This window comes from Dromaius novaehollandiae, chromosome 15 (genome assembly GCF_036370855.1).
Source record: "Dromaius novaehollandiae isolate bDroNov1 chromosome 15, bDroNov1.hap1, whole genome shotgun sequence".
Classification (NCBI taxonomy): domain Eukaryota; kingdom Metazoa; phylum Chordata; class Aves; order Casuariiformes; family Dromaiidae; genus Dromaius; species Dromaius novaehollandiae.
In genome coordinates, this window is record NC_088112.1 from 14,200,538 (window position 1) to 14,222,507 (window position 21,970).

At 66.4% G+C, this 21,970-nt stretch overlaps 2 protein-coding genes across 3 annotated transcripts; one reads left to right on the plus strand and one right to left on the minus strand.

The window, feature by feature from the left end:
* The first annotated feature begins 27 nt into the window (after positions 1-27).
* Positions 28-12,068, plus strand: CDHR2 (cadherin related family member 2). Of its 2 annotated transcripts, XM_064520956.1 has the most exons (33): positions 28-78; positions 833-909; positions 1,694-1,752; positions 2,126-2,191; positions 2,314-2,453; positions 2,802-2,855; positions 3,093-3,182; positions 3,769-3,858; positions 4,434-4,556; positions 4,634-4,777; positions 4,920-4,995; positions 5,179-5,285; positions 5,365-5,595; positions 5,687-5,842; positions 6,071-6,238; positions 6,516-6,577; positions 6,688-6,928; positions 7,047-7,283; positions 7,572-7,641; positions 7,733-8,341; positions 8,615-8,686; positions 9,073-9,122; positions 9,238-9,389; positions 9,627-9,729; positions 9,810-9,898; positions 10,246-10,320; positions 10,460-10,537; positions 10,625-10,685; positions 10,789-10,913; positions 11,112-11,225; positions 11,411-11,488; positions 11,588-11,648; positions 11,853-12,068. In XM_064520956.1, the coding sequence occupies exons 1-33, from the start codon at positions 43-45 to the stop codon at positions 11,970-11,972; spliced, it is 4,014 nt and encodes a 1,337-aa protein (XP_064377026.1). In that variant the 5' UTR covers positions 28-42; the 3' UTR covers positions 11,973-12,068. The 2 variants fall into 2 exon arrangements, with proteins under 2 accessions (XP_064377026.1, XP_064377027.1); XM_064520957.1 differs by lacking the exon at positions 28-78 and having other exon boundaries at positions 889-909; positions 1,541-1,752.
* A 337-nt stretch (positions 12,069-12,405) lies between these two features.
* GPRIN1 (G protein regulated inducer of neurite outgrowth 1) lies at positions 12,406-17,951 on the minus strand. Its single transcript, XM_064520958.1, has 3 exons — positions 17,853-17,951; positions 16,186-16,282; positions 12,406-16,058 (listed from the first exon to the last, which is right to left on the minus strand). Exons 1-3 carry the CDS (start codon positions 17,934-17,936, stop codon positions 14,767-14,769), a joined length of 1,473 nt encoding a protein of 490 aa, XP_064377028.1. The 5' UTR covers positions 17,937-17,951; the 3' UTR covers positions 12,406-14,766.
* Positions 17,952-21,970: the final 4,019 nt, after the last annotated feature.

Below are 21,970 nucleotides of genomic sequence, written 5' to 3' on the forward strand. Positions count from 1 at the left end.
CCGCGAGGCGCTGCGCCGAGCCGCGGGGCGCTCTGCGCCGTAATGCTCCGAGCGGCAGCGCACTTGCCAGCTCGGCGGGTAGGGCTGGGGGCGTCCCGGGGCAGCCCCGGGGGGCCTGGCTGGGGGTGTCCCGGGGCAGCCCTGGGCGATTTTGGGGGTATTCTGGGTCAGCCCTGCTTCCCCTCCCCCCAGTATGGGGGGCAGGGATCTCTGGAGCTGGATGTCCTGGGGGAACCCCGGTGCCCTCCCGCCATCCCTGCTGCAGAGCTGCCCGGCGCCCTGACCTCCACCCCCTGCCAGTCAGTGGGGGCGAAGGGGCCAGGGAAACCCGGGCCAGGGTGCCGCAGGCCCTCGGGGGCTGGGGCTGACAAGGCCCGCGCCCCCGCCTCCCAGCCCTCTTCTGCCTGAGCGGAGCCACACAATCCGCCCTTGTCCCCGGCCGGCCCCAAGTAGGTCAGGGAGGCTGGGCTGAGCCCCCCGCCGCCCCGGGGAACCGCCGGGTGGGGCCACAGAGACCCAGGCTGCTGCCGGCTGTCCCCGACCCGGGGGACGGGGGGCCATCCCCAGCACCCTCAGCCCTTTTCGGAGGGCAGCCCCCTCTGTCCCGGGCGGTTTGGGGTTCCTCTGCCTGGCTCTGGGCCCTGCCGCGCTCCTGGCACCCGTGGGAGCTGCGGGGACGGCACCCAGTGCGGAGATCCAGGGGACTGCAGCTGGGGAGCGAGCACAGGGCCAGGCCAGACTGGGGGGGGTGAGCTCAAGGAAGGAGGAAGGTGACAGAAGGATTTCTCACCCCCTAATTCCAGTTAATGATTGATGAACCTGTTTACTGCAGGAGGCAAAGGTCCCCTGCAGCATCGGGGTGTGGGCGCGGGCGGCCGCCCGGCAGCATCCTCGCGGAGCCGGCCGCAGGTAAGGGATGCCGGCCCCGGCCCCAGCCCCGTGGGCCAGCAGCGATGGGAGGCGGTGGGTGTCCGGGTGCAGGGAAGACCTCTGGCCGTGGCCTGAGGAGGGGGGCAGCCGCGGCGGCATTACAGCTTACGCCTGGGCTCCAAGCACTGCCCTGGACAGCCCCATTGAGCTGGGGGCGATGGAGCCCCCAGTCATGCCCAGGGGAGGGTCCCGCGGGTCCCAAACACCTGCCTGGTCTGCTGTGCCCTGGTGCCAGCCCTGTCCCCGCCATGCTGCGGCCCCGAGGAGCCCGTGTCCAGGCTCCCATGGGATCTGGCACTGCAGGAGAGCAGCAATCCCATCCTGGGCTCTCCCAAATGTGTGCTGCAGCTCAGGGGCGCAGGCGGCTCCGGCACGCCAGCGCTGTGGGGCTGGCAGTGCCTGGGGGACGCCCCTGTGGGCTCTCCCCTGGCAGCTCCCCGGTGGATCAGCTGGGCCCCCAGCAAACCAAGCCCTCCGGGCTTGCAGGATGGGCTGTCCCCGTGCCTGGAGGCTGCCAGTGGCCCAGGGCCCATGGTGGGCTGCGAAGAGGCGCAGCTTGCCCCATACACTGCTTCGGGGACAGGGCAGAGCCCAGCGTCTTGCTCCCCAGCACACTCAGCCCCACTCGGCTCAGCGGAGGGGATCGTCCTGAACTGAACCCCTGCTGCCTGGGGGGCTGCTCCCGGGGAAGGGGCCAGGACACCCAGCGGGAGAGGCCGGCTGCTGACCCCGAGGCGTAGGGTCTCCGGTGCTGTGCCCGCAGGCTCCCCGGCAGGATGGCATGGCGCGTGCTGGTGCTGTTTCCCTTCCTCCTGGCGGCAGGTGAGGACTTTGCTCCGCAGCCGGCAAGGGTGGGTGGGAAGCACCGGAGGTGCTTAAGGCCCCGGCTCTCATTCTCGTTTCCTTGAGGGCAGCAGGGACGCCAAAACAGGTGCCCACCCCCTTGGCACCAGTGTTGGGGACCCAGTGGCTGTCCTGCCCCAGGGAGCAGAGATGGCCTGGACCTGAGAAGTGGGTGATGACACAAGGAGGGAGGGTGAGAAACAGCAGCCTGGGGAGTTGTCCACCTGCCCAGCACTCAAAGCACCTCCAGGAGCTGAGTGCTGGAGCTGGGCAGGCTCTGCTGGGCTCTGGGGTGCAGGGCCCGGGGCAGAGGCCAGCTCGGGACTGGGCTCAGCACATGTCCTCGCTGCAGTTTCAGGCAACACAGTCCCCTACTTCAACATGAGCATCGTGTATGTGCCAGAGGACCTGGAGATCGGTGAGTGGGGCAGTCTCAGACCTGCCTGGGTGAGGAGAGGCCCTGGGGGGCAAGAGGAGCACCTGGCTGTCCCCCCACACCCAGGGGCCCCGGGTGGGTGCTGACGCTGCCCTTGTCCCCAGGCCAGGAGGCCTTCCAGTTGCAGGCTTTCGATGTGGACGGAGACCCGCTCACCTACAGCATCAGCGGGTCAGAAGCCTTCTACTTCTCTGTCGTTGCTGATACAGGCCAAGTGCTGCTCAAGAACCCGCTGGACCGTGAGGTGAGGGCAGAGACCCTGGCCCCGAGCTGTGAGCTGGTGTCTTGGACGCTGGTGGGCTCCGGGAGTCCCGCGGGAGAGCTGTGGGTCACTGTCATGGGGCAAGGCCATGGGCAGCTCTGGGCTCTGCACAGGGAACCGCCGTGGGCTGGACGTCATGGGCAGAGGTGCACGTCGGGGAACCCAGGGCTGGGGCAGGGGGCAAGGGAAGTTTTCCACCAACTCCCTGGCCCCAAACCCCAGCTCGGGGAGGGATAGCCGGCCAGGGGGAGCAGCACACCCAGGGGTGGCGGGAAGAAGGGTCAAGGCCTGCCTGGCTCTGGCTGAGCACTCCTGTGTGTCTCCCCACAGTCCCTGGCCAGGCTCACGCTCACCATCACAGTGTCTGACGGGCAGAACGACGCAGTGAGTGCCAGGGTCACAGCGCGGTGGGGCGCAGGGAGGCTGCGGCAGGAGTTGGGGGCAAGTGGGATCTCGGTGTGGACAAGGATCAGCGGTGAAGGGTGCTGGGGCCACACTGTGTTGCGGGGCGGGTGCGGAGCCGTGGGGACGTGGGGCGCCGGAGCAGCACCCAGCTCTCCTGGGCACCCCATCTTCCTGCTCCTGCCCTTCACTGTCACTGATGCCCACTGCTCCTGATAGATCTCCAGAAAACTCACGGTCATCGTGGAGGACCGTAACGACAACGCCCCTGTCTTCCAGAACCTGCCGTATGCAACCACCGTCAATGAGGTAGCTCTCCATGGGGAGCAGGGCAGCTGTGAGGGGCTGGCCCCGGTGCCATGGGTGTGCCGGGAGCAGGGTGACAGCGTGTTGGAAGCAGGGTGATCACATGCCTGGGAGTGGGGTGACTGCGCACCAGCGAAGGCTCGACCTTGGAACAGCACGTGCCAGGACTGTTCCCGGACGGGTGCCTCCGTGTCTGTCCTAGGCACTGGCAGAGGGCTGGGACTCTGCCCTTGCAACGAGTTAGCGATCAGGGAGTGCCTGAACCACTTCTCCGCTCAGGCCGGGGTGAGGCCGGTTCGGGGTGCAGATGGCCTGTGGGTCTGAGCCTGACCCTCCCAGATGGCCCATGGGCTAGGTCGCAGCCCCTGCTCCTGGGGAGCCCCATGGAGGGCAGTGGGGCGACCTGGATCTGGCCTCCCATCCCACGTGAGCAAGGACAGCAGCTCAGCCCTGCACAGCCCGCAGCCCCAGGCAGCCCCCCAGCCCTGCAAGGCCGGGGCACCCCAGGCCAGGGCTAGTGGGGTCAGGCTCAGCACCACCTCCCCTGCCCTCCTGGGCAATGCTACCACCACTTGCCCCGTGTCTCCAGAACGTGACAGCTGGCAGCATCATCTACATTGTGTCAGCCAACGACAGTGACACCGGGAACGCCGCCAAAGTCAGCTATAGCATCGAGGAGGTGAGTCCTGGGGAGCCCTGGCTATGGGCTCCGGTGTGCTGGGGTTTAGGGGGCTGGGAAGAGGCTTGGGGCCCCAGGGAGCCACTGGACCCCTACCCAGCAAGCTTTCTGCCCCAATGCGAAGAACTTGGCTTGTCTTGATCGTGTGGGCCATGGCAAGCCCTGGCATCTTCCCTCATTGAGCCTGCCTGCTCCCAGGCACCGAGAGGGTCCATGCCCACTAGAGAGCAGCAGTGCATCACGCAGCTGGGCACACCATATCCGAAACCCACCTGTGAGCCACCACCATGGTGCAAATGCAGGGGGGGGACCTGGCCAGGGGCAGCCCCACAGCCCTGGGGGAGCAGGGGTGCATGTTGGGTCAGGAAGGCTCTGTGCCCCCTGAGCAATGGGTGCAACATGCTAGCTCCTGCCAAACAGCGTTGCAAGCTGGAAACAACCCAGGCAGTGAGTACCCCACAGCTGGTGGGCTCTCTGTGGGCCGAGCCTGGCAGAAGGGTGGGGGTTGTGCTCCCATCTCTGCTGGGCACCTCTGCTCCATGCCTTGGTGACACAGGATGCTGTCCCATGCCCAGGTGATCCCGGACAACACGAAGAATCTTTGGCTCTTCTACATCCTGCCCAATGGGAGCGTGGTGCTCAATGGCTCACTGGACTATACCCTGAACACCTTCTACCAGATCAAGATCCTCGCCAAGGTGGGAGCCGGCTGGGCCAGGGGCGTGAGGCTGGCAAGGAAAGGTGCTGCAGGGCTGACGGGCACTCTGCTCCCCAGGATGGCGGGGGGCTGCTGCACGGGGTGCTGACCTTCCAGCAGAGCGTGACCTACTTGTCTGTGACCGTCCGTGACCTGCCCAACCTCGACCCACGGTTCCTCAATGAGCCCTACTCTGGCTCTGTGCCGGAGAACTGCCCTCTGGTAAGGAGCCTGCCCGCCCCAGTGGCCTGCCCCTGCCATGGCCCGTCCCTGGGGGCTCTAACGCACGGGGGTGTCTGAGCCGCCAGGCATGGGGTGAGGTGGAGGCATCCTAGGTTCTGTCCTCATGGCTGTGTCCCTGCAGGGCACCACCGTGCTGACTGTCACCGCCATTGACAGAGACACAGGGGTGAATGATGAAATCTACTACAGCATCACCAGTGAGTGAGGGGTGGGACAGTGGGTTCCCAGGTGGGATGGGCACGGGTGGGTGGCCAAGCAGTAAGGGGTACTGTGGGGACTGGTGGCTCACGGAAGCCACCGGCCTGCCCCGCTGGTGGAGAGAAGGCCAGGCCTGTGTTTCCCAATGGCTGCAGCTGCTTCCCACTGTCCCCTTGCCCTAGCTGCCGACATCCCCTTTGCTATCGATGCCATGACGGGCACCATCAATGTGACTGGCCCCCTGGACCGGGAGCAGCTGCCAAATGAAGTGCTGCTGCTGGAAGTCACGGTGAGTAGGAGGTAGCCAGGGGAGTCCTGTCCTCTTCCTCCTCCCGGACCCATCTCACCCTCTCTCCCCTCTTGCACAGGCGCGGGAGAAGAACCTGGACATCTATGGCAATGTGGCCAAGATCAGCACCCAGGTGACAGTCACGGTGGCCGACATCAATGACAACAAGCCCCAGTTCTATCTCTGTTCCCTCTCCAGCTGCGACTTCTCTGCCGATGCCCAGAGCAACTTCACAGGCAGCGTTGTGGAGCACTCCTCCTCCAACCTGGCTGTGTCCGGCCTCAGCATCGTCGCACATGACCCTGACAAGGTTGGGAGCCCGTCCTCAGGGCTGGGCTGGGGACAGGGAGTCTGGGGTGCTTGGCTGGCTGCCCTCACTCCTGCATGTCTTTTTCCGGCAGGGCGTCAACAGCAGTTTTGAGCTGTACCTGCAAGGTCCGAATGCCAGCGCCTTCTTTGTCTCCCCTAAGACGATTGTGGGCACGGGGGAAGTCCAGATCCTAGTGCAAGACCCACTGTCTGTGGACTACGAAATAAGCCATGTCATGGTGGTGCAGGTGAGACTTGCAGGACTGGCTCACCATAGGGGACAGCTTCCCTCTCCCTGCACATGCTGGAGTGCATGGGGGACATGACTCTTCCCTTGCAGGGCACAGAAGCAAAGGCAGAATGTGACTCTGTGCCTGGAAGCTTGTTTGGTTCAGGGGAGCTGGATCAGAGTGTAATGGGTCTGTTTTCTGTCCTTGGAGACCTGTACGTAACACTGTCTCTTCTCCATGCTGCAGATTGTTGCTAATGACACGGGGAACCCCACAGACTGCTGCTCCACGGCCACTGTGACCATCAACCTCATTGACAGCAATGACCACAGCCCCGAGTTCCCCCAGAGTGTCTACAGCCTGAGTGTGGTGGAAAACAGCGTCGCCGGCACCGTCGTCTCCCCAGGCATCACGGTTAGGTGCTGGGCAGGGAATGGGCGCAGTTCACATCCCCCAAGTTGTGTCTGCTGGTGCAGCTCACTGGCATGGGCACAGCTGGGTTGGCACAGGAGCACCAGTTTCCTTGTGCACATATGAAGGATATGGTGCTAGTGGGTTCACAGAGTGCGGGTCCCAGTGTCTGTTTTTGGGGTGCCAGCTCCCAGCAGCAGATCCCCTCTGGTGCCCTGGATTCATCACTGCCCTGGGGGCTGAAGCAGATTCATCTGATATTTCCCTTTCTCTATTTTAGGCCTATGATCCGGATAGTGGTATCCTGGGCCAGATCACCTACCAGCTCTTCCCAGAGAGCATGTACGTAGGGGCACAGCCAGCCACAACTGGGCATCAGCCCTCTTTGAGGGCTGCAGGGCAGTGGCTGCTTCCAGCCCTGAGCCCCAGTAACAGGCCTGTGTGTGCTGCAGCCGGGAAGTCTTCACGGTGAACAGCACGAGTGGGGCTGTGTTGGTGCACAACGGGAGCTGGCTGGACCGTGAGACTCGCTCCATCTATTATGCCAACCTCCAGGCCAAGGATGGGGGCAACCTGACGGGCTCCACGCTACTGGAGATCACTGTGCTGGATGCCAATGACAACCACCCCATCATCACTGGCTCCTACTTTATCTCCGTGGACGAGGGGCAGAATGTCAGCGTGCAGATCCAGGTATGTGCGGCCTGAGGTGGAGGAGATGACCTGGTGACTGTCAGGAGATATGGCCTGTCCCGGAGGTGCCAGACAGCTCTGTTCCTGCCCACTGACCTTCCTGGTTGTCTCTTTTCAGGCCATGGACAATGATGAGCCTGGCACTCCCAACAGCGAGTTGCGCTTCGAGATCTTGCCAGGGTCATTCAGTGCCAACTTCACCATTGATGCAGTTACGGGAGAGATGCACAACAAGGGGCCATTGGACCGTGAGGCCTTGGATGATGACCGTGGGCAGATGGTGGTGACGGTGGAGGTGCACGACCTGGGCACGCCACAGCTCAGCACCTCTGTCAACGTCACCATCACTGTGGGGGTGAGTTCTGAGCACTGGCAGGGAGGCACTGAGGCAGGTGTGGGCTGGTGGCTGTGACCAGACTGATGCACAGACAAGGGAAGGCACATGAGGTCCCTGGCCATGGCAAGGGCACCATGTCCCCAAGCTCTCTGTGGGGGCAGAGGGAATGGTTGAGGCAGGAAGACAGGAAAGGGCTTTTGTGCCTCCTGCCTGAGGGAGGCAGGGATCTGCACTCCTGTCCTCCAGCCTGCTGTGGGACTGCCTGTCTCCAAGAGCAGCTGTGCCCATGGCGTTTATCTCCCACAGGACGTGAATGACAATGCACCCGTGTTCCTCAACCAGTCCTATGAGTTCTCAGTCTTTGAAGGATCTGCAGGTAAGAGCCACGTGGCCAGGCCCACGGGACATACGGGGGCCTGGGGCTGGTGCCTGCTGGTCACTGAGTGAGTGTCTGTCTCTATCTGCAGGGTCCTTTGTGGGCAACGTGGAGGCCACAGATGCTGACCAGACAGACATCAATTCCCGCATTTCCTTCCTGCTTCAGAGCGGCAGCGGCTCCAGCAACTTCCTAATCCGCTCGTCCCGCCTGGGGCCAGGGTACTACAGTGGGCGGCTGTCCCTGGATCCCGATGTGTCCCTGGACTATGACAGCTTGCAGCAGAAGTTCTTCTCCCTGGTGGTGCTGGCAGAGAACACAGCAGCGGAGAGTGTGGGGGACACTGCCAATGCCTCAGTGATGGTCTACGTCCTAGACGTCAATGATGAGCCTCCCACCATCCTGTCAACCTCTGTGTACAATGTGAGCGAGAACGGCACGCAGGAGGGCCTGGTCTGCACTGTGGTCGGCTCTGACCCGGACACCAACCACTCGTTGGTCTTTGAAGAGCTGTCAGTCACCTGCTTGAAGGGGACGAGCAGTGCCGGGGAGGTGTGCTGGGACTGGTTTGTGCTGGCACCCAACGGCTCAGTGCTGGTGAACAGCTCAGACATTGACTACGAGCTGTGCGATGTGGTGGTGCTCATGCTGCGGGCTGAAGACGTGTACACCGAGAAGGGCAACCGCTACAGCCAGAATGGTACAACGTCCGCACCCCTTTCCTCCCATGATGGCTGGGGCACACAGGGAGGTGGGAGTTGCCTCTCCAGCCCCCCAGGAGGAGCTGTGAGGAGCAGGGTGGGAGCTGACCAGTTTGGGGATGGAGGGAGGGCATCCTTGGCTGTTTTGGTCCCTGTGGCAGGGGCCTGAGCCTGCCAGGAGGAAGGGGCTCCTGTCTGTGGAGGGAGGTGTGGAGGAGATCACTGCAGGAATGCTGTCAGTGACCAGAGCTCTGCTTCTGGGGCCTCTGCAGAAACCCTGAGGATCCTCATCACTGATGTGAATGACAACGCACCGATTTTCCTGCCCTCCTCCGAGACATTCGGTGAGCAGCCGAGCCCCATGGGTGCTGTGTGCCCTGTGCTCCTGTCTACATGTGCATGTGTGCACTCACCTGTGCATGTCAGGACAAGGCACTCTGCCTTGCTCTCTGGCAGCAGGGTCCTCTCCCCAAAGCTGTTCCACTCCTGTGCACTTCCAGCCACTGCTAGAAGTGGGGGGCCAGGGCAGGGCTAGGATATATGCGGGCTCTAGTGTGGGATTAGTTAATGCTTTTTGTGAGGGCCTTGTCTGTCTCCCTGGGTCCAAAGGCAGCACTGGGATGCTCGGAGCTCTCTGCCTGCCATCTCTGAGCCCTGGGGTGCATGGGGCAAGGGGTCTGCAGCAAGCCTGGCTGCACACCAGCCTGGTCTCACTGTCTGTCCCTGGCAGTGGTCGTCCCTGACATCTCTCCTGTGGACCTACAAGTGGCTGAAGTGAAGGTGAGGAGCTGTGTGTGTGCATCTGTCCATCTGTGGATTTGGGCTCATCCATCCCTGCCCTGGGCAGGCAGTGGACCATTCCCACCTGTGCTCCTACCATGCTCTGCGCCCACAGGCCACGGATGCTGACTCGGGGCCCGGAGGAACTATCACCTTCTCCATCCTTAGTGTGGTGTTTGTGCAAGACAATGGCATCAGCCAGTCCTTCGAGAACCTCTTCAAGATGGTGACCACAACCGAGCAGGACACCTACATCGGGAGCATCCGGTAATGCTGTGGCTCTGGGCCGGGGCGGAGACGGAGAGCATGGGGCTGGCTCTGTCTCTGTGCAGCTCGACTCCTGCCTGCTGCCAAGCCAGGGGTGCAAGCAAGGCTAGTGTGGGCTGGCCAAGGGCCAAAGGGGTCCTGTCCCGGGCACAGTGGCAGGGTGGAGCTCAGGAGACAGCAGTGTCTGGGGATGTCCCATGCAGCCTGGTGGGATCGCTGATGTCCCTGTACTCCCAGGGTGGCCAGCAACCTTGACAGGTCACTGAAGGGGCAGTACCAGGTGACGGTGGAGGCCAAGGATGGTGAGGCACCGGTGCACACAACGCAGACTGTGCTGAATGTGAGTGTCACCTCCATCCCCCTGCCTGGGGATGCCCTGCACCCTGACCAGCCTTGCTTACCCCTGCTCTCCCCATGCAGATCTTCACGGTGGATAATAGCTACCTAGTTCGCCTCCAGTTCGTGGTCCCAGTGGATGAAGTCCAGAATAACTTGGACGAGATCACACTGTAAGGGGCACCTGGCCGGCAGTGGGGAGGGTGTGCTGTGCACGGCGGGGATGTCAGGTACCCCATGCAGCGGGGGAGACATAGGCACATGGGTGCCCCTTGCCCTGCAGGGCAGCTGCCTCCTCATCCAGCCCCCTGAAGGCACTGCGGGCTGTGCTATGGGGCTGGGACCCACAGCCCTGGTCTCTTCCAGCCTCACTGGGAGCAAAGGAGATGGGGCAGGTGGTGTTCTGGGGAGGGGATCCCTGCTGGAGCTGGGGGCTGCAGGGGGTCTGGCTGCTCCCTGTGCCTGCAAGCAGAGCAGCACGACACCCATCCCAGGCTCCCTGCGTTTCCACTGCTTCTAGGGCGCTGACCGTGGTGACCAAGGCACGGGTCTATGTAGTGGCCATCCAGACCCTGGAGGATGCCCGTGCCTCCCGGTAAGTCGGCCTGGGGGGGGTCACCTGGGTCTGCAGGTGTGGAGGGAGGGGGTGGTGAAGAGGGGACACAGCAGTGGCACCTCAGGGTGGGGGGTGGCCTCCTGGCACCCCACTCACCCCATGCCCCTTGCTACTGCAGGGCTCAAGCCAAGTCCGTGATGGAGGCGTACTTTGTCTACAGCAACGGCACTGCGTTGGAGGTCAATCAGCTGAGCGTGTGAGTGCCCGGGGAGGTGGCCCCGTGGGCAACACCTGCTAACCCAGCCTAGCCCCGCCACCTCACCTCTCTGCTTGTCCTTGGCAGGCTCATACAGAGCGACCTGCAGATCTTGACACAGCTGGTGAACCTTGGCCTGGCTGTCATCGTGAGTGGGGCAGGGCAGGGAGTATGGGGAGAGGATGCCAGCCCCGTGCTGGGCCACAGGGCCTGCTGCCCAGGGCTGCGCCCTCACCTCTGGTCTGTGCCAGGGCCCCGCCGAGGTGACAACGGCTGACAAGGAGAAGGAGCTGATTGGCGTTATTGCAGGGCTGGCAGCATTCATGCTCCTCTTCATCCTCATCATGACTCTGGCCTTGGTTCTCACCACCAGGAGGTAGCACACAGCCTGCACCCTGTCCTGCTTCCCCTAGCATCACCACTGCCCTTGTCCTTGCTGGCCACCCCTACAGATCCCAGCCCAGCCCTCACCCTGCTCCTGCCCATGCACATCCCAGTGCTCTGGCTCCAACCTCGTCTTTCTCACCCCCCCTCCCCCCCCCCCCCGCCCCGCCCCGGTCTTTGGGCTTTGCAGCTTCAAGAGGAAGCTGAATGCAATGAAGGCTCTGAAGGCGGCCACAACACTTACACCTGCCATGGTGCAGCAGGGTCCAGGCATCCCTGGGACCAACCTCTACAATGCTGAGGGGTGAGTGTGGACTCCCTGCAGCAGGAGAGGAGATCCCGGGTGCATCCCCTCAGCCAGGGGCTGCAGGCAGCAACAGCTGCAAGCAGCGCTTGCTGTCACAACCCCTGCCTGGGGGACATGGCTGCCCTGGGCTGACCCAAAGTGCTGCGGAGGCTGTCACTCACCTGCCACCCATCCTTCACTAGGGCAAACCCTGTGCTCAACCTCTCCTTGGATCCGTCCCATGACCTGGGCTTCCATGAAGACTCCTGCTCTATGGCCAGGTGAGCTCTCTGGGCAGGTCCCAAAGGCCATGGGGCCATCACCCTGTGTCTTGGCTCTGCCCAGGCCCTCTTTTAACCCATGCCCTCCACTCTCCCCAGCATGAATTCACTGGATGAAAACACAGTAAATGCACCTGGGGATGAAACCCCCAAGGCCAAGGTGAGTGTGTAAAGAGCTGCTGGTATCTGGCTGGGAGTCCTGCCCCCCCCAAGCACTCTGCCCAGCCCTGCTCCTTTCTGCTGTGGCACAGGGGCTTCCAGACCCCTTGTGTCCTCTTCTCTCCATCCCCTTCACAACCCCCAGCTCCTGGGGGGAAGTGTCCGTGTCCCTGTCCCCTCCTCCAGCTGCACTCTCCTGCTGCAGAACGGCAAAGCGAGGCACCTGGACCTGGCCAGGGACGAGGCACTGGTGGCTGCCCTGCACCTGAAGGAGCCCAGCAAAGTAGCATTCATCAACAATGCCTTCACCACCACAGACTTGTGAGCAGGCACATGGGTGGCAGCTGGGCCAGAGCGGGACTCGGGCAGCTGCTTTGGCGACAGTGTCCTCAGATGCCAATAATAAACCTGTCCCACCTGAGTCACAGCCCACTGCGGTGGCTGTCAGCCCAGTGGTGCCTGCGGGGGGGGGGGGGAGGGCAGCTGGTGCGGGGCCCAGCCAGCACCCCACAGGGCGGCCTTGGGGCAGGCGACAAGCTCTGCCATCTCTTCTGATGCTTCCCCTGGGTTGGGGGGGGGGGGGGGGGTTTGCTGGTTTCAGGCCATAATGGAGCAGGAGGGGAGGTTTGCTGCCACCGCCCCCCCCCCCCCCCCCGGGCTCAACACTGCTCCCTGCCCCCCAGGCCCCTTGCAAGGGCTGCCCCGCTCTCCCATCGCCCCAGTCGGCCCTGGGTGATGGAGGTGCAGGCAGCCCCGGGCAGAGATTTTGTGCAAGGTTTTATTACCCAACATCCAAACTGACAAGTTTAGCCATCCCACCATCACCCTCCCCCCCCCCAACCAGAAAAAAGAAAAGAAGAGGAAAAAGAAGAAAGTAGGTGATGAATTCATCGTGCCTGTGTGCCGTGGCTTGGCACCACACCAGCCAGCGCAGGGCCCGGAGGGAGAGGACAGGCCAGCACGGGGCAGCGGGGGGACAGCCCCAGCCCCTTGGGCCAGGGCACCGTGTTCCTGGCCTTTCCCCTGCGGGTGCAGCACCCACAGCCGCAAGGCACGGGGATGGGCTGGCTCCTGCGGGGCACGGCAGCACGGCCACAGCGGCCCTGGCTGCTGCTTAAGGGAGCCTCATAGCCCTCCCCAGGGCGAGACATGGCCCGCGCTGGCTCCTCCAGCCCAACACCAGCCCGAGATGTACGCTGTGAGTTTGGGGACCAACCCCACCCAGGGGAAGTGGCTGCCCCAGGCCCTCCTGCACCGCTCTGCCTGCAGTAGGTGGGGCAGCCCCCAGCACCTCCCTCTGCAGCCTCCTGCAGCCCTGGGGTTGCATCCTGCCAGGGCGTGCTGGGAGCCGCGCACCGCGTACGGCACTCCCCGCAGGTACAGCCAACCCCACACCACATCGGCAGCCCCCCGATCCTGCACGCCCCGCTGGAGCTGGCAGCTCCCGGTGCTGGGTCACCCTTTGGTGAGGGGACAAGGGGCTCCCTCCTGGGCCCGCACACGTACTCCGGCTCCCTGGGGCCATCCTCCACGCAGGCCAGGCTGCAGGAAGGAAGGAGGGGGCTGGGTCGTGCTCCGGGCAGGAACGCCAGGGCGGCGCTGGAAGCGGGGACGCTCGCCCGCCTGTCCGCCCCATGGCCAGCCCTGTGCTCCCTGTGCTGTGCCAACCTGGCAGGGCACAGGGAACAGAGGAAAAGCGTTTCCAGAGAGGTGCCAAGGGAGGAGGTGGCTCTGGGCAAGACACGCACAGCTGAAAGTGTCTCTTAAAAAGCTCCAAAAATGCAAACACGGTTCAATAAAAGCCCACCCCCGACCCCCCTTCCCTGTAAAACCCCAGCTGTAAAAATTGGCAGCATTTTGCAGCCAACGCGGCCCAGCTCCCATCCCGGGAGAGCAGTGAGCTGGGCAGGACGGACTTGCAGAGGGACACGCGGTCACAGCACGGTGCTGCCTCTCCAGGCGCGCAGGGCGGCTTGGGCGATGGGGCTCCCGGCCGTGACACCTGGGCCCAGGAGGCAGGACAGGCATGTGCCTCCACGCAGGGCCTCTGGCACACGGCCGGCAGCGCAGGCTCCATCCCCACCGCCAGCCACAACGAGGACCTGCCCTGGGCGCTGCATGCAGCCGGGACACACGGACAGGTCCCCAGGCAGGGGGCCGTGGGGACAGCCCCAGCATGCTCCCATGTGAGCTCTCACTGCAGTCACGGGTGGCCCCACGATCCCTCCAGCAAACCTGGCTCAGAGGGCTGCCCGGGCTGCCCCATGCCTCGCCTGGTGCTGCAGGGCCACGTCCTCCAGCCCTGGGCACCCGCAGCTCAGGGATGGCATGACAGCAAGGTGCAATGTCCAGGCAGAGTGCATGGGGCTGCAATGGGGCTGGATGAGATGGCAGCGCCCCGGGGACCTGCGTGTGTGCAGCCGCAGGCCCGAGAGGGCTGGAGCACCCGGAGGAAGCCAGGGCGCTCGGCAGAGCACAGCTGAGCCATGCGCGGGTGCAGCAGAGCTGGCAGTGCCCACCGGCCCCCGCAGTACCATGAGGCGCCAGCATCCCTCCAGACCGGGGAGCAAAGCTCCTGCCCAGGGTGTGAGCAAAGTCAAAGCTGCAGGGAGACAGCAGCGACCTGCCCCTTCCCCACCCTAAGCCATTGCTGGACCTGTGCTGGAGGCAGGAGACATGTCCCAGGAGCAGCCCTCCCCTGGCTGGAAGGAGCCGGGTGCTTCCTTGTGCACTGAGGAACGCCGCCCGGCTCCGTCCCCTGCGCAGTGCCGGGGAGAGAGCAGGTTTGGCTCCCAGGGTGCCTCCAGTCCCATGCCCCAGGCAGCCGGATCCCCCTGTGGAGCCAGGCCGAGGGGCACCCCAGGCTGCTCCCCTCTCGCGGTGGCGGAGACGCCTCGTCCCAGCGGGCAGCGCTCCGGCACCCCAGGAGGTGCGCACGCTGGCCGCAGGCATCTCGGGATGGCAAAGCCCGGTGAGCGGATGCCGGGGGCTGCCAGCCCGGTGGCGGGTGACCCAGGCAGCGCAGCAGCCCCCGGTCAGGGAGCCCCCTGCGTCTCTGGACGCCCCACGTTGCCCGAGAAACCCTGCGGCACCCTTCTCCCGGCAGCGCGGGAGCCGGCTCACTCCGTGGCGGGGCCAGCGCGGGAGCAGCACCGAGGCCGCCGGACGTTCTGCAGCAGGGCCCGAAAGACACTGGGCTGCCTCTTCGCCTCGCCTTTGCGGGGGGCCCCCTTGACGGAGCTGGCCCGGGTGCTCTGCGGTGTCACCAGCTGCCGCCCGTGCTCCTCGATCTGCTTCTCCAGGTGCTTCTGGATGGCCATGCCCAGCACCTCCACCTCCATGGAGGCCCCGTACACCTCCCACGTCATCCCCTTCTCGTCCCAGCTCACCTCCCGGATGGGCTCTGGAGCCTCCTCCACGGCCCCCTTCACGTGCACCTCGGGGTACGAGGTCTGCGGGGACTTAGCCACTGGCGTCATGGGCCCCGTGGCCACCGAGCGGGTCTCCACAGGCATGGACACCTGCATCTCCGCGTCCTTCTTGGGGGGCACCGGCTGCGGGGCAGAGGAGCCTGGCTCTCTCTTGGGGAAGGTGAACGCGCCAGCCCCGTCTGGGGGGCTCATGGGGCTCAAGGCCACCGACACCAGGGACACTCGGCTGTCCACTTGCGTCCCCATGTCCTGTGTCCCGGCGTCCTCAGGGGGGGTCACCTCGAATGAGTAGCTCTCGCACAGCAGCTTCGCTGTCCGGGGCTGCTGGCCGTTCTCCGCGCCGGGCCCCTGGGCCGGGCTCCCCTCCGCTCTGCCCTGGGCCAGGGCTCCTGCCTTGCTCCCCGTGGTGCCAGGGGGGTCCGGCGAGGTGGTCGGGGACATGCTGCCTGGTGGGGGGCCCTCGCTGTGGGACTGCTCCTGGCCATGCATCAGGGCACAGGTGGGCGGCTCAGCTCCTCCATCGGGCTCCCGAAATGCCACGTGCTTGGTGGGAGCCGGCGTGCTGCCCACGTCCTTGCCGGGCGCCTTGAGGCAGGGCTCGGGGGCCGCTTTCTCTGCCTGGCCGCCGGCCCCGCCGTGCTGCGCCCCGCAGCTCCCCGCAGCAGCCAGGTTCTGTGCCTGCATCTCCATGCCGGTGTCTGGGAGGAGCGCGCCAGGAGCCATTCCCGCCGGCGCCTTCTCCCCGGGGCCCTGGGCCTCCAGCTCGGCAGCGCAGCAGTTCCTCATGGCACGGCCCCCCGCGGTGCAGCGGGCGTCGGGCACGCAGTCACCTGCCGGCGGGCAGCCCGGGGCGCCGGCCTGGCAGCCCTCCTCGGCGGTGGCCGCACGGCCCAGCAGCTGCAGGCTCCGCGGCTCCTTAGCGCTGCCCATGCCCGGGGAAGGCCTCTCCCATGCTAGTCCTGCTGTGGGGCCTGGAGGGGCTGCAAGAGAGAGACGGGAAGGTGAGGGGGGCCGCACGTGGGCAGGCGCTGCAGGGCACCCCAGCTCCCTCGAGCGGGGTGCGAGCAGCCATCAGCTCTTTCTCTGGAGCTCTTTTTCTCCCCCTACCGCAAAAGCCAGCCTTCCTCCAAGCTCGGGCGAACGGGCAGCGAGATTCAGGCGGTGCTGCGGCTTCTCCAGCCGTGAGGACGTGGCGCTGGCACCCCTGCGGAGAGATCAGCAACTCGGGACCGTTTCCCCACACTGCGCGCACGGAGAGCACTGGGCACCCCAGGCAGTTGGCCCGTAGCCCTGCATGTCAGCAGGGTGCCCCGGTGCAGCCCGGGGAGGGAGAGGTCTCTGCCGGGCCAGGCGGGCACACGGCCTACTGCACATCCCCGCGCTGCCCTCGCTGGGTACCGGCCAGTGCCACCTCCTCTCCCAGCTCGGCACAACCCCACTCCACTGAAGGCGATTCATCAGGGCGGTTCCCCTCCGGGGCCAGCCACGCTCCCTTTCCACCTGCTCCCACTGCGCTGCCAGAGCCCAGCACCTCGAGGGACACTCCCCGCCAGGCCATGGGAACCCCCCAGCTCCCAGGCCTGCAGCTGGCCCCGCGCGGACGCGGTTTGCGTATCTCCAGATGCACACAGGCACCCCAGCCTGGGGCACCTCCAGCCAGCTCCTGCCCAGCACAAGTCCAAGCAGAGCGAGATGACTGCTCCCAAAACCCGGCCCCACGGCGTGGCTCGGGCACCGCGGGCAGGATCACCTGGCAGGGCCCTGCAGCGCTGGGGTAGCACTGAAAGGAGCTACGAAGGCACCGCTTGCCAACCTCCACCGGCAGCAAACGGGGCTTGGGGAGGGGAAGGGGCACCCACAGGCACAGCTTTCCTCCGTGCCCTGCCCCAGGGCTGTGCCTGCACAGCGCGGGGGTGACGCTGCTTTGCTTGGGGTGTCCGAGACACGCTTACATGGCTGTGCACGGGCTGATCCCTGTGCCCCGCTCACTGTGCCTGTGCCGACACCAAGCCGCATGGCACGGGCCGTGCGCTGCGGGGACAGGGCCGGTGTCTTGCAACCAGCCCCAAACTCCCTCCAGCCCCCTAACGCAAGGGTCTCTGGGGAGACCACGAACTCCCCGAGACCACGAGCCCAGCCAGCGCCAGCGAGTCCCCCGGAGCCCACAACCTCGCAGCCCATAGCCCACGAGCACCCGACGCCTCTGGGCACGGGCGCCGCCAGCTGCTTCCCGCCCCGGGCGGTCGCTGGCCTGGAGCCGCTCGGCGCCCGGAGGAGGCACAGCCAAGCAAAACAGGCTGGGGAGCAGCGCAGAGCAAGTCCCCGAGGGCTGCGGGATCAGGGCCAGCTCTCCCAGCCCTCCCCGGAGCAGGCAGGCACGGACACCCCCCCCCGTCGCCCCCGGCCGTACCGAGGGGCCCCAAAGGCCGCTGCCCCGCACCCTGCCGCCGGCAGCCCGCCCGGCTCGGCGCCGGGCACACACGCGTGTGCACACGCAGGCGGGCACGGACACGCGGGCAGGCACCGGCACGCGGGCACGCGCGTGTGCATGCCCCGCTCCGCGGCCGCGCGCGCCCGAACAAAGCCCCCCGGGTGCCCGCGCGGCGACGCCCCGGGAGCCCCCCGGACGGAGCGGGGGGCCGGGGCCGTCCCCGGGGGCCGCCGCCCCCTCCGGCCTGGGAGGCGCCGGGCAGAGGGGCGGCAGCTGGGCCCCGACGGCAGCGGGCAGCGCGGCCCCCGGCCCGGCCCGGCAGCGGCCCCGGGGCCGCGGTTACCTGCGGCGGTGGCGCGTCCCGTCCCGTGCCGTCCCGTCCCGCTCCGCTCCGCTCCGGCGCGGCGGGCTGGGCGGCGGCGAGCATGCGTGGGGCGGCGGCGGCGGTGGGGGCGGTGCCGCGCCCCGGGCCGCTCCCCCGGCTCCCGCCCGCAGCGGCACCGCGGCCGGCAGCCCGGTACCCCGGCACGGCACCGCGGCACCCCGGCTGGCACCCCGGCACGGCGGCCGTGGGGAGCGCGGGGTGCCGCCGCCGCGGCGCCGGGCACACCCCCCCCCCGGCAAGCACCCAGGCACCCACCGCAGCCACGGGCAGGCACCCCCGGTCTGACCCCCGGCACCCCCGGAGGGATCCTGGCACTGTCCCCCAGCACCCTGGGCAGGCACCCTGTCACTGACTCCCCATCACCCCGGCACCCCCCACGGGCACCCCGGCCAGCCCCTGTCACTGACATCCCATCAACCCACCGTGAGACCACCCAACTCACCCCAAGCAGCCACCCCGTTGACACGGTCGGGGCCACGTGTGCCCCAGCACAGCCACCCTGTCACCCTTGGGGACGTGCCCCCCCAGTACACCCTAGTGCAGTGGGACACAGGGCCCGGCTGGCGGGTCCCTGGCCGATGGGCACCACAGCAGCCCGGGGCACCATCCCCTGGCTGGGGGAGACGAGGAGCGCGAGGCCCATTTCCCTCCTACCTTGCAACAGAGATGGTCGTTTTCCGCCTTGCACCCTCCTCCCGGGCATCACCGCGGGGGCTGCCCACACAGCCCTGCTCCCGGCTCCCCCAGCCCCTTGGCGGGGGTCTGTGCCCCACGGCCTGCCGGGCCCTGGGGAAGGGGGTGTCAGGGCTCCCCTCTGCAGCACCAGCGGCCGCAGGGGGGAGGAAGGAGAGCTCCTTCGCACCCCTCGCCCTCGGGGGAGGACAGGTAGGAGAGAACTCCCCCCCGAAGCTTCCCCGTCTCCATCCCTGGCAGCGCTGCCTCTGCTCCCGGGCTCAGGCTTTGTCTAACTCCTTCCCACGCACTCCTGCTCGCGCTGCGGGGGGAAGGTGGCCCGCTCGCCTCGGCTCCGCTTGCCTCGGCGCCAGCTCCGCACTCCCCCTGCTCCCAGGGATTCCCCCAGCCGCCCCCCGGCACCTTGCTCTAGGGCCGGCAGGGTCACATGGCCGCCGCGGTGCCCCCTGCCCTGGGGAGCGCAGAGGGTGCCCGGCACCGTGCCGCACACGGTGCATCTCCGGCGTCCCTGGCGCTGTCCCCCGCGGGGCTGGGCGCTGGAGAGCTGCGGAGGGCAGGGAGCTCTTCCCATCGCCCCGTCAGCCACGGGCACGGAGGGGCGCGTGGGGCCCTGCTGTTTGCTCCCTGCCACCTGCACCCGTGACTCACGCCTGATTCACCCTCCCCTTGCTGCTGCGCACCATCTTTTATCTGCCAAACGCGGCACAGGAGCAGGGTCCCTCGCTGCGGCATGGCCGAGCACGGGCCTCCTGCCCGGGGACGGCTCTCGCTGCTGTGCCGGCGGGGACTGAGGAAGGGACAGCCGCAGCCCCGCGCCGGGCACGGTGCAACAGGGATGGTGGCATGACTCCTGCAGGTGGAGGCGAGCGGGCCGGCAGCCCCCCTCCCTCCGGGCACCCAGGGGTGCTGCGGGGCTGCTTTGGGGGCCTCCCGCTGCAGCCACTTCGGGGATCCCGCTCGTGCTGCTGAGTTTGCCTGCAGCTCTGCAGAGCCCCAGGGAGAGGGCTGCTCCCCAGCGCACCTCGGGCAGGAGCCTGGCGCCACAGGGGTTCATGCTAACCCTGAGATGGGTCCCTCCACCCCGCGCTCGTGCCAGGCCCTATAGATCTATAGGGCAGCATGCCGGCAGCGTGGCGCCAGAGCCGATCGGCAGGCCTGGCACACCTGGTTGCCTGGAAACGGGGGAGGTTGGCGGTGGAAATGCTCCTTCCAGTAAACAGCGAGGCTGGAACAAAACCCCGAATGCTAAAAATAGGGAGGAAGGATATCAAAATAAATAGTGGAGTGACGCCTCCCTGGGACAGAGCGGGGCAGGCCCCCGCCCCACCGCTGGGCCCCCAAGGGCCGCGACGGGCACGGGGCCACTCCAGTGCCGGCCCGGGCACTGCGGGCACTGGGGCAGGGTGCACGCACATGCGTGTGCAGGTGTGCTGGGGTGGGACACGCATGGCCGTGTGCTGCCTGCGGGGCAGCAGCAGGTAGAGGTGGGTGCTGGGACGGGCCGCCGACATCCCCCTGCTGCAGACTCCCCACGCAAGGACATCCCGCCCCTTGGCGAGACCCCAGAGCAGCCAGCACCATGCTCCGGCTGCCATGCTGGCAGCCCCTTCTTGCACAGGGTGCAAAACCACCGTACTCACAACCAGCCCGGCACCTCCCTGGCACGTGTGGGGTGCTTGCCCCGGCTGCAGCCACGGCCACCCACTGCCCCCACCCCCTTCTCCTGTCCCTGGGGACGTGCCCCAGTGCTCCCTCCAGCACCTCCTGGGCCCAGCTGGCCTCACTGTGGGGCTGGGAGTCCAAGCAAGGGGGCAGCGCCTGTGGGGCATGGTGTGGGGCACAGTGCAGGGTGCCCAGCCCAGCCTGGCGAGGGGTTCGTGTTGTGTGCAGCCCTGGGCGGGGACAGACCCAGGCCTGGACACTGACCCCCGGGAGGAGCAGGAAGAATGGACACCCCTGTCACCCTGCCCATGGAGTTGCAATGGGGTGGGGGCCCCCATCCCATCTTGCTGGCCCTCGCCTCCACTCTCAGCCCTGCCAGGAGCTGCTCTTCCCCACAGCGGCCCCGCGCTCCTCTCCCCCTTCGGCACCTTGCAGCCAAGCATCTTTCTATCCCCTCCCCAGTTGGCGGCCCTGCTGGCCGCGGGAGGCCCCTTCCCCTCTCGCCCGGCAGCCTTCCTCCCTGGCTGGCTCCCTCCTCCTCCTCCGCTCCCCACCCGGGCACCTCACGGGCTGGCAGGATAACAATAGCGAGGAGGATGAGTAAGATGGTCCCCATCGCCTTGGCAACGCACTCCCGCGCACGGTGCTGGAGGAGTCAGCCGCCTGAAAAGCTCATTCCCCCTCCCTGGAGGGGGCTGCTGGCGCAGGTAGCGTGGCAGCCCCCTCCCTCCGCGCTGTGTCCCCACCTCCCACATGCGCACGGGCAGAGCCACGTGAACGCGCCTGGCTGCACCCACACCAGCAGGCATGCAGCACACCGCCATCGGGGCCGCACACGCATGTGCACGCATGTGCACGCAGGAGCACTCATGTGCATGCATGCACACACAGCCTGGCGGTGGCATCCTGCCCCTCGCTGGGGTGGCCGGGGTGCCCATCGCCTGCTACGGACCCGCTAACCCACCCCCAGGGGTGCAACAGCTCAGCTCTCCGCGGCCACAGGCACCCTGGCATGCACGGCCCCTCCACAAATGGGCAAAGTGTTTGGGGCTTTTTGGCTCCCAGAAGCAGCTCCTGGGACGGCTCGTGGGTCTGTGGGTGCTGACCTCGGTCTGGTGCTGGGGGGACAGGGCCCCTCACAAGGGTTTTCCTGGGAATACTCTGCCCCGTGGCTCACCTGCTCCTGGCTTCCGCAGCAGCTGTGGGGCTGGGAAGCAACAGCACGGTTTGCAGGGCAGCGCAGCGGGGAGTGTGCGGGGGCCACGGCTGAGGCTGGCCCCGCTCCCGCACCTGGCTGAGAAAGGTGAGGGGCTTGCAGCGGCTGCTCCATGGCCACGCTGCATTCACACGTGGCCTCCCGTGTGATCTGCAGGAGCGCACCGCAGGCGCCTGCGGCAGCTGAGCAGAAAGGCCAGGCTCCAGAGTGGATGTGGTGCTGGCAAACGGAAAGCAAAGGTGTAACCCTGAGAAGAGAGGAGTCCCCCATGGCTGGGCCCTGAGCATCCCCATGCTCCCTGGTCTGGCAGCACGTGGGTCCCTGCCTGCGCCCCGCCAGCCTTGGGGACACATTCCCTAGATGCACCCAGCAGCAGGACATGGGTGCAGCTGGCTAGCCTTGGGTGCAGCCTGGCTGGTCCAGCTTCCAGTGGAGCACAAGAGCAGTGTGGCTAGTGGCCATCCCTGTGGGCATTGTAAACACCATACACTCACTGTGGGTATAA